Source organism: Nelumbo lutea, chromosome 7 (assembly GCF_056320005.1).
Source record: "Nelumbo lutea isolate HS-2025 chromosome 7, American lotus-T2T, whole genome shotgun sequence".
Taxonomy (NCBI): Eukaryota; Viridiplantae; Streptophyta; class Magnoliopsida; order Proteales; family Nelumbonaceae; genus Nelumbo; species Nelumbo lutea.
The window spans coordinates 26,664,973-26,676,708 of record NC_142690.1 but is presented as its reverse complement, the minus strand read 5'-3'; the positions used below and the strand labels follow the sequence as shown (position 1 = coordinate 26,676,708).

Genomic DNA, 11,736 nt, shown 5'->3' with positions numbered 1-11,736 from the left:
GGTGTTCTATGAGGAACAGATCTCAATTCCCTAATTAATCCTAGATTCTGAGAAGCTACTACCAGAATAAGACAAGACACTTCAGTAAAATGTAAACACAGAAATGGGATATGCTCCTCAATAGCGTGCCTCACACCAACTTTACAGCCACATCCCATCTTGTATTGGGAAATCTCTCCATGAACAACAAATTCAAAGACAAGAGGTGTTCCCAATATGCTGCTAAGCATGCTGTAAGGTTGATGTGAGGCGCACACGTAAGGATCTGAGCAGATCCTGACTCCGCCCCACAACACCCCACAGCACATTCCCACCATGTATTGGGAATATCTCCCGATGATAGTACCACTCCCGATGATGAAGTTCTCAATACACAGCTGGGATGTGCTGTAGGTCGGAGATGTGGACTCTCCAATTGGATATGTTTTAAATTAGCCACCTGTTCACTTCCTTGTCCAGAATCGATATCGTGTTACACGAAAATTGTGTGGATTGGACTGCCGGAGCCGGACCACCTCGTCTATATTTCTACTACACAATAATAAGGTATTCCTTCTTACTGAAACCATTGCGCTTCAATTTAACAAACCACTGAACCAGTGAAAAATCGAAAATAGAAATCCTTTTACAAGGACTAATGTGCCAAACAAAGAGCAATAGAAAAGAGAGAGACGTAAGGATTACAATTTGGGCCCATTAATTTTTAACGCAACCCACCTCGCGTAAGAATCTTTCATATTTGTGTACTGAGTCTACTGACCCAAATCCGAAATCTCAGTCTGAACTCTGAAGGCTAAAACATAAAACTGAAAATATTGACGTGATCCTGTTTGACAAAATGCCTGTCTCCATAGCTTCCTTTACCGTGTTGTCATGCCGCTATGGAGCGTCAAATCACCAACCAACTGCTAATCCACTCTTGCCAAGATGGGGATGGGGCAGCCCTTTTCCTTTACCGTGCTCATCTTAGCATCGCTTTTTGTGATCCATAAATTACAGTTGGCTATGTAAGAGTTTCACTCCAATACAAATTACAGCTAGCTCGGAAAACACATACACACTGTATAAAGGTGAGTACATCAATATTTTGTTTGTTCTTTTTTTAGCAAAACACACTCTATAAAGGTGAGCATATTAATTTGTGCTCCACGAAAGAAATATCTACAGATCACGAAGAAACCCAAAATCAAGCCTCTGTGTTTCAAGTCATAAGTCACAAGTCGCAAGTCACAAGCCTCTGTTACGAGTGTAGGTTGATCCTGCAAATACGAAGCAAGTGAGTGATGTTAAGTTCCCTCACAAATCACAACCCATTACTTCACCTATTTTGATTATGAAAGCACACCCTAATTGATAGTAAAAATGCCTCTACAAAAAGACACATTACCTAATGAATTATCAGGAAAGGGGTTGTTTAGTCATCAGGACAACCCATTTATCAAAAACCTACATGTCCAACTCAAAACTTTTAAGAAACTATAAATATAATGAAACTTCTCCTTTGCTTGAAAATTTGAAATCTCCTTCTAAAAAAATATTAGATTGTTTTGCTTTGTGTTTCTCTGCCCCTTTCTCCATTTATCAAAACTGGATCTGGATGTGCCCAAATCATCAGCACATAAATGTCAATATTATGAAAGGCACGGCTGTTTGTACTCTCTATCTATTGCCATCAAACTTTCTATTCATCAAGCTTTAAGCCCTCCTTATTCTCTTTCATTAATTCTGCGTTTGGTTTGAAGGAAAAAGGTAGGGAAATATATGCAAACTACCCTTAAGCACAACCTTCCCCATCTTTTCCTTCCTTTCCCTACATTTTTCTTCAAACCAAACACATCCTAAGTTTTAAACCTATATTTTCCCATCTTTTCCTTCCTTTTCCTATCTTTCCATTCAAACCAATTAAACACAGCTTAAAGGAGTCTAGATCTAGTAGGTACACTCAATGGAATAGTGATTTGCTCCTCACACAGACCTCATATCACATTCCACCATGTATTAGGAATATCTTCCCATAAACAACAACATACAAAGATGGAAGATAGTCCCTATGTGAGATCTCACGTCACATCCCACCATGTATTGGGAACATCAACAACATACAAGGATGAAATATGCTCCCGATGTGTGGCTGGAACATACTATGAGATTGGTGTGAGGAGCAGATCCAAAATTCTCTCAGTGAGCACTCGATAAAAATAAAAATTGTAACAACGGTATCAAAAATTGTTTTTAAACTCGACTTTGGAGGGTAGGTTGGGGTGTTTTAAGAGACAGGTGTCAAAACATTTTCTGAATGCTTACTCACGTGCTCATCTTGTGTGCCTACCTGATCCAAACCGGCTTAAAGCTTCTAATTCACCTATTCTTTGATTTTATTAATGCTTTAAGTGCCTTAAATTAGAGCTATCAATAGGTTAGGTTAGTTTTGGTTCGGGAAAAGGTGTATCAGTTCTAAACCAATTACATTAATTAGGATAAAATGATAGACCCAGAATTATCAGATAATTGGGTCTGATTTGATTATTGATTAGAGACCTGATTATACTGACACCTACAATTATCATTATTAATAAAACTTAAACCCCATAGTAAAATAGTAAATTGTTCATATGTTAATACATCAAATGTTCTTAATCAAAGTTATCTTAATTATATATTTTCTATCACATTCATACATTTTAGATATAATAAAAATTACAAGAAAAACCCGAAAACCTTTAGATATTATTAACTCAATAATCTGTTTTGGTTTTATAACTAAGCTAAGCTGGAAGAAGACCCGAACCAACCCAATTATTAATTGGAATAAAATCACAGAACCAAAACTGATATAGTCGGTTCCATTTGATCGAATAGAACTGACCCATTGACAGTCCAACACTAACTAATCTCTTTTAAGTCTCCTTAATAGAATTGAACGGGGTTAATAAAGAAAATGGAACGAAAGAAAATAAGAAAAAAATCTCACCACTTGAGCAAATTGACATCGCATCTGGGCATGGCACCATCCTCCAGCTTCTTCAAGCTCACGTCCCCACACAAGACTTTTACGCTCAACATCCCCATTCTCCACCTCTGCACACCTAATCCGACCTTAGTCCGAACCTCCACGAAAATCACCAGCTGCTTGCTTTGGAACTCAGCCTTGAGCTTCGTTCCGTTGCCATCGTCAATCAACATGTGTTTCACCTGGGTCCCAAACTTCAATACCGTCGTGTTCCTCCTCCCTTGAGTGAATGCTGGTACAAACGTCGACCCTAGATCAACACCGTCCTCCTCGCCAACGGTCACCCGAACCTGACTCCCACCGTAGTAGAACGTTATCTTGTGGTTAGGGTTGGTGGTTTCGAACCTAACGACCGTTTGTGAGTCGAGGTACGTGCCGTCCATCATAACGGAGACGTTAAAGCGGGGCATCTGGACCGACCGTAGGTAGAATGTCGGTAGTTTTGGTTGGAACCAGAGATAAAAGAGTGCACCGGCGAGTGCCACGAGGACGAGAGCGGTGAAGACGAAAATGCAGAGGAAGCAACAGCAGAAACGACGGAAGCCTCGATTCCTCGTTTTAGGGTGGAACGATGGAGGGAGTTTCCGGATTGGTGGTGGTCTTCGGACCGAGGGGACTGGTGTGTTTGGATCTCTATAACCCGGCGGTTTTTGCAAGACTGGTTTTGCTGTTTCTGCCATTTAAGGAGTCTGTCTGATTGTGACTTCTTAAAGTATGGAAGTGGAAAGAAGGATAATTAGCGCAGAGTGATCATGTGAAAAAATGACTGTCCTTGGGTTCAATCGCGAGAGAATTGATAAAAATCTGAAATTTGATAATGAATTTGGAGTAATGTGGGACGAAGATGATAGAAAACCTGAATTGTGAAAATTAAAAAAGAATAATATTAAAATTCTGCTAATTATTCAGAAAAAGAAACGGGACTAAAAATGGAGATGAAGTGAAAGATGGATGATATGGTGAAAAACCTGCGGATCAGTTCATCTTTTACAGTGAAATTGGAGTGGCACCTGAGAAACAAATAATAACTAAGAAGAACGAATGATCTGAAGGAATCTGTCCGTGTTTAACAGCATGAACGTCTCATGTAATGGTATGAGTAGATTAAATCAGAGAATTACGATCATGGAACGCCATGAAAAAGGGAGCAAAGAAAAGCTCGAACCTCATACCTCATGCAACTTGCACAAAATCAGCACCAAATTCCAAGGAACGAGCTCGATGTCGCTTCAAGTAGCTACTGCAGGGTTGCAATGATGTGAATCAGAGAGAGATGAAGTCCGTGATTGCTCCAGATTTCAATATGGATCTCTGAATTTAAGGTCTGACTTCTCAGATTGCGGGAGCTCATAGAAGAATTCTTCAGTTCCAAGAAGATGCAATCCGAACGGAACCTCGAAAGGAGACAGCGATGGCGAAACTTTTCCGAGTTTTCGTGATTGCGAGCGATTTGGATTTTGGCCGAGAGGAAAAGAAGAAAAAAAAAAGTTGAGTCTCAGTACTGGCGGATATGTCCTATTATTCTGACTTCAATGTGTCCTCTCCGAGACTTTAACCACTTGTCCGAGAATGGAATATTGGGCATAGATTTTAATCGCGAAATTAACTCGTGTCTCTTATTGCTGACGTGGCAAAACGTTTCGGACAGCAGATGGTTCATCTTCAATTCATACCGTATTTTTCCTTTTGAGAGTAAATTACCAAATCATCCTCATCGTTGGTGACATTTCGTCGTTAACCCTTATTTCTTCTTTTTCCCGATACGCTGAGACTCGGAGCCGGATGAATGCGCAGAACCGCTGACAATAGTTACAACTTACAACCGACAACACAATACAACACCAAAGTGGAGATAGGATTAGCTGAACCAAATAGCTGTTCAGCAAGCTGTACTCCACATGAATCATAAATAAAATACATGGGCCCACAAGGCCACAACCAAACCTCTCAGTATGGGTAGAGGTCCCATGTATTTTATCAATGCGTGGGACATTATCATTGGTTCAACAGTCAAGCTCGGATCTCCTATCCATCTCCCATGCATTTTTTAGTGTTTGTTTGTGTGGTTTGTTGTGTTCTGTTTTCCTGTAGAATTAGAATAAAAAAAGAAAAAAAAAACATCTTTTTGGTTATTTACGTATTATCAGTAATGGAGAGGTGTTTTCAGCGTACAGGTGTAATTGTAGTGTGTTGTGGGTAGGTGTGGGGCCGGAGTTTAAATCTGCCCCCACAGAATGTGCCCCAAAATCGTTTTACAACATATCTCAATCATGTATTAGGAACATCTTCTAATTTTAAGTATGGACTCGCTGAGATGTGCTTGTAAGGTGTGAGTAGAAGATCTGAATTCTCCATAGCCTGCTATACGGTTAAAACATTTAGCCAGTACAGATTAAAAAACATATTAATAATTTAGGGGTGTCAATGGATTGGATCCAAAGTATTTATAGATTGGACCTGGTTTCTCTTTAATGGATTTATATTTGACTCCGTTGGGTGAAATCAATATTTGGTTTATTGATGAAAGATAAGATTAGGAGTGTCAATGGACCAAATTTATGTTGACAATTGGACGATCCAACAATATTTAATGGACCATTTAAGTCCATAAAATTTATCAGACTAGATTGGACCCAGTCCATCTGTAATGGATTCATGTTTGCTGGATCGGGTTGGACTAATGTTCATTCATTTACAGTCCTATCCACAATATAAGGATGATTATAGTCTGGGCTTGCCCCAATAGATTAATAATATTTTATATTTAAATTTAAAACTTTCTTTTGACAAAATATCAACCCAAGTTGCACCCTTATCTGATGCAAGGGAATTTAGGCTCAGTTTGAAAGGAATACAAATACAAATATGTAGAGTGCAAAACCTTATATTTGTATTTTATATATTTATATTCGTATTTCTTCCAAATATAAGTATAAATATGTAGAGTGTAAATACATACAAAATAATATATAGTATAAGGTTTTGCGTTCTACATATTTGTATTCGTACTCCTTCCAAACTGAGCATAAGGAGTACAAATACAAATATGTAAAGTATAAAATCTTGTATTTTGTATTATTTTGTATGCATTTGCATTGTATATATTTGTATTTATACTCTTTCCAAATTGAGCCTTGTGTAATTTTAGTAAAAATGCTAAAAATGAATGCAAATTTGTTCAAACTTAAGGGTGCAAACTCGGTTTAATTTTGCATATTTTAATTTTCAGTGTTTTGTTTGGTTGTCAAGTGTGATGGATGCTCTATATCTAAAAAACCTGTTATAGATTGCCTAGTTTTCAAACTTGTTGGGATATGCTCAGCTGATACACATTTTTTTTTTTTTTTTAAATTTGGGACTCTCTCTATTCTATTCTCTTGGGGTTTCTTTCATGGCCATTGTGCTTATTGCTTGTGAGTGGTTCACGGAGGGTACTGTCTCCCTAGTTCCTACCTGCCAAACCAAACATCTCCCAAATTGAATCGTTTTTATTCCATTTTAGTGGTAGAGGAAGGGGGAGAAAACCTACTAATGTATACTTAATTGCCAAAGTGACCCCAGCCACGAAAATCGGGTGGTATGTGAAATAGAACCATCACCAACCAAAGAGATGACCCCGGATTAAGATGACTAATGTTAAGGCTCTGTTTGGATAAATTGTTGGGATGTGAATTGGGGCATTTGATAAGGATTGCTTTAAAAAGCATAAAAATCCAAAGTCAAAAATGCTTTTAAGCCCCAAAGCACAAGGTGGGGGGTTTTGCGGTTTTGGACTTTTAAAAATACAAATATTGAAACTTATACAAACACAACCTAAATTAAGAGGGCAACTTAAATTTGATGGGCCACTCAATTTTTTTATTCAATGTTATGTTTTCTTTGATAATTTCAGGTGGACCACCATTTGCTGGGGAATCATTTCATTCTTTGAATGAGAAAACATCTATACAACCACTGCTACCATTTATCCCACTTAAAAGGTTGGTCCATGTCAGATCAACAAGGAAACTTAACGTGAACAAAAAACATACTTCCTTGCCAAGGTTAGAGCAGAGCGGCCATCCAAGTTAGATTACAACCCAAACTATAATACATTAGTCCTATCTCTATTTTATTGTACAAAAACAGTTTTATCACTTTTTTTTGGCAAAATTAGGAGTAGCTACATAAAATGGGGGTAGCTCTGCCCCAGAAATCACTCTAATAAATTATAATCAAGTTTTTCGAACCGTCATTGATCCGGATGGTTGGATCGATTGGTTTGGGAACCGTTCAGGCAACTGGTTTTGTTTTACCCTAAATCTGATTTTTGGTCAAAAACCATTGAAAAGTCAATAACCTATTGATTTGGGCACTCGATCTGTCGACCCGTTGACCCATTCAATGATTTTTGACAGTTTTTTATTTTTAATTATTTTTTCAATTTATTTGTCAGAAGAGGACGTTCATTCGAAATGGATGGTCGGATGATCGGACCATCAACCCGAAAACTGATGGCCCAAAACGATTCCATTTCTAAGTCATTTTTTAAAACGTTGATTATAGCTAATGAAAAAAAAAAAAAAGATCGACTGCAAAAAGAAAGAGGTGGATTAGGAGAGTATAGAGCTTCCCGAATCGCCTGGTCCACCGCCTAATTAGCTTCACGGATAGAAGGTATGATGATTCATCATCCCATGGTCCAATTGGTCGCAAGATCTCCAGCATTCCTCAATAATAGTCTTCAATCTCTACTGCACTTAATTTAGATTTCTTCTTGAGACATAATATGACCAAAGAAGAATCCCCTCAATAGAAATCAGATGTGATGCCCATGTTTTAAGAGCAACATTATGGACTTCCCAAACTGCCCATGTTTTAATTATATTAATGGAAATAGAACCAATGGGGTAGGCTTTGACTTACAAAACTTCCCCAAAACTAAATTTAATCATTGCCTCTTGGGTGTTTCCAATAGATATGATACCAATTTTTTTCTTTCATCATCTCCCCATCTAGATTTACACATTTTTAAGTGTCTAAACACAAATTGAGTACACGGTCTCATATGACTGGGGGAGGAACGTTTTTATCATTGAAAACCTTATCATTCCTATTTTCCAGATAAACCAAAGTATGAAAGCACATTTCTCTCAAACCTTATTAGTATCAAATCTATCATTATCCAAATTATCCCACCAATTATTAACACTATTATCCGAATCGCTAGGACCGACTAAATTATTGTTAACAATCAACTATAATAAAGAATTTTTAAAAATATGATCCACATCCTCATTATTGTCACAAAAACTACAAGCACCATCAATATGGATTCCTCGCAAAAGGAGGAAACTCTTTGTGGAAAGCCAATGATTAAGAAGAAAATAAAGAAACAATTTTATTTTTGGAGGGAGCCTAAGGCCCCAGTCCTTACTGGAAGCACAATCAGGAACATTCGAACCCCCATTTATTAGAAACGCTTCATAGCCCGTCACTCAACAACTTTCATCCATCCAACAATCATCCCCAAACTTAATCAACCTACCATCCCTAAACCACGCTTTAGGAGATATCTAGACTGCAAGATACCACAATAAGCCCAAAAGATACCTTTCTTTTCTTTTGCTTTCCAACAATGATCTCTTTTTAAATATTTAATTGAAACAATCTGGACCCACAAAATTTTCTTGTCATTAAGAGTTTTTCACCCAAGTTTTGCAAGATTTGCATTATTAACCCAATGAAGAATCTTCACACCTAGACCTACAAACTTTATTCCATCCCAGAAAATGGAGAGGCTTTTTGCCATTACTATTGGCCCATAAGAAGGTCCTTTGACTCTTTATTTGGCACCTTGAAAGATTTCAGGATGAACTGAGCTACATACTTGTGACTGAATTAACAAGTGTAGTCCTATTAGCAATGGAAAGAGATCTCATCTTCCATCCCACCAACTTGTTACTCACTCTTTCCTTTCAAATCCTTAAAAGTTGACTTAATAACTCTTCACCAAGATGAAGATCAGCCTTACACTCCAAAGGGATTCTAAGGATCCTAGACATGATTCTCTGAAGTCTATGAGGAATGTTTTTCGAGAATCTGAGGGCAGATTTAGTAAAATTTGGAAGTTGCCTTGAAGAATTAACAAAGTTATTAAGAATCTTTTTTATCTCTAAATAGACCGGAATGATAGATTTCACAAAAAATAAAACGATCATTAGAAAATTGCAAGATTGGGATATAAGGACCAGCCCTAGAAATTTGGCAGCCAATTGGGCTATTAGGAACACCCATCTCACTCTCAAGCTTCTTAGTAAGAGTTTTAGTGCACACACACACACACAAAGTGGAAGGGAGAGGGGATCACATTGCCTAATCCCTCTTGATGGGTAGACGGCCCTAGATGAGGAACCATTGATAAAGATACAGCAGGACATAATGCCTGACTCATTTTTTTCTTCATTGTGTGAATCATCTCATGAGCATCAAGAATGTTATCATTAATTTATCTATTAGTCATAAAGGTAATTTACAAAGGAGATATAATATTATTTAGTAGAGGCTTGAACCTATTGATCAAAACTTTTGTTATTGTTATTATTTTATAGATGCCATTACACAAGCTAATTGGTCTAAATTTGTTGACTGTGTAAGGATATTCTGTTTTCAGAAAAAGGGTAATAAAAGACTTATTGATGATTCTACTAGTTTTCCTAGAATAAAAAAATGATTTCACCACATTACAAACCAACTCCTCCATAATTGACCAAAAACTTTTAAAGAAAGAACATCAAAACCATCAGGGTAATGACTTCATCCAAATTAGAGATCACTACAAGAAAAATGGTCTAAGCCGGCGTTGCCTTAGATCAAGACCTCCGGCTTAGGTAGGAAAGACCGCCGCCTTTGCTTCCTGGTCCAAGGCGGTCTTTCCATGACCACCGGCTTAGCCTGGTTAAGCTGGCGGTCCAAACCACAGCCTTAGGTGCCATATGACTGCCGGCTCAGTGATTGTAAAACAGCCCACCCTTTTTATAGTGGCTGTGTAGACCACCGCCTTTGGTTTTATTAATAGTTAAGTGGCCGATATTGACCGCCGCCTTATGTCTTATCTGGCCCGTACTTCTATCTTGCTCATACCTAAGCCAACGGAAACTAATCACCGGTATAGACCTTTTTCTTTTTAAAAAAATTATATGTCTATTTAATTTCAGCATTTTTGGTACCTGAATTTTTCTAATCATTCAGCATTTTAATATGCCTACTTATTAGAAATCCTATGACAATCGATACATGAAAACTTTGATAAATAAAAATATAACTTAAAACTAATAATTTAAGAATTAATTATATCAAAAAAAGTTCAAAACAAATTGTTCAAATACAATATACATATTAACATTATAAGAACCTTAAAAACTTTCAAATTTTCCAATAGTATCCAATTGACATATTAATGATACATGGCACCGGTAATGATACTTGTCTTCCTTGGGCGTTCAACTTTGGGTTTCTCGAATTTCCTCACCGCTCCTCGCGAGTTTAGAATGTTAGCAACACTTTTTCATTCAGAACTAATTTCTTATGAAGTTTATGTGCAAGGAAGAGAAAGAAAACCATACTAACCTTTGTTTTGCAATGGTTGAGAGTTGTACTATAACTAGCTGACAAAATAGTAAACCATTCACTAACCATGTATTACTTTTCAATGATTTCATATCCTGCAATTGGCAAAAGAACTCCATTTTATACTAGAAAATACTAGTGTGTCTCACAAACAACATCTAGGATCATCGATGATGAGGGCAAATTTGGCCCTCCAGTGAAATTGTGACACATGGCACCTTGTGACTACTAGGCGACACTTATGCAACAATTTACCAAGTTGGTGTCCTGTCGGGGCACTGACCTGGTCGGCCTGGCATGGCCTGGCGCGTGGCTTGCACGACCTGGCCGACCTGGATCAGCCCGACACATGATCCGACCTGGCCGACCTGGCAACCTATAAGGCGCCCACCGATGAACCATAACGACATACCCCGCGAGCTCGGTAGCTCACTAAGGAGCTCGCCAAGGAGCTCGGTAGCTCACTAAAGAGCTTGCCAAGGAGCTAGGCAGCTCTCCAAGGAGCTCGCCACCAAGGAGCCAGGCCGCTCGGCAAAGCTCGCCACAAGTAACTCGACATAGCCCAAGGAGCTCGGCATAGCTCCCCCGGGCAGCTCGCCACTTGTAGGGTAGCTCGATGCAGAAGAGTAGTTTTGCGTATTGCAGGAAGATCTCCTGCCTGACAACCTGACCCAGACATTGACTCGCCGACTGACACAGGCGCCAACCTAACAACCTGGTCCAGGCGCCGACCTGGTCGCCTGACACAAGCGCCAGCCTGACAACTTCGTGGAGTTCACCACCGTACCCCAGTTCTGACGGGATGTGACGAGTCTTACCGTTTGAAGGCTTTTCGCCCACCTAACCTGCGAGGACACCACTATATAAATACTCCTACCTTTAAAGCCGAGGGGGGGGGGGGGAAGGATGGTAACCCTTGCTCTCTAGCTCTCTCATTTCTCTCCAAGCTCTCTGTAATCAGAATGCTAACTTAGGCATCGGAGAGTCCCCGCTGGGAAAATACCCTCAAGTCCTCTGATTCAGTTCTCGTAGGTCCCTCAGCTCCCGCCGCCTACAAAGGAGAGGAAATCACCTCATGCAGAGGGCAGTCGGGTTGCGCTGCACTAGAGAGCTCCACC

General features: G+C 38.9%; 1 protein-coding gene across 4 annotated transcripts; it reads right to left on the bottom strand.

Moving 5' to 3' along the window:
• Positions 1-547: 547 nt before the first annotated feature.
• LOC148845820 (NDR1/HIN1-like protein 2) lies at positions 548-4,543 on the bottom strand. 4 transcript variants are annotated; one of them, XM_088955370.1, is made up of 4 exons: positions 4,176-4,543; positions 3,979-4,020; positions 2,972-3,866; positions 548-1,259 (listed from the first exon to the last, which is right to left on the bottom strand). In XM_088955370.1, exons 3-4 carry the CDS (start codon positions 3,688-3,690, stop codon positions 1,241-1,243), a joined length of 738 nt encoding a protein of 245 aa, XP_088811496.1. In that variant the 5' UTR covers positions 3,691-3,866; positions 3,979-4,020; positions 4,176-4,543; the 3' UTR covers positions 548-1,240. The 4 variants fall into 4 exon arrangements, with proteins under 4 accessions (XP_088811496.1, XP_088811494.1, XP_088811497.1 ...); XM_088955368.1 differs by having other exon boundaries at positions 4,183-4,543; XM_088955371.1 differs by lacking the exon at positions 3,979-4,020 and having other exon boundaries at positions 4,183-4,543.
• Between the last annotated feature and the right edge of the window lie 7,193 nt (positions 4,544-11,736).

Coding starts and splice junctions, on each gene's coding strand:
- LOC148845820 (XM_088955370.1), bottom strand. CDS start 3,690: ATGGCAGAAACAGCAAAACCAGTCTTGCAAAAACCGCCGGGTTATAGA.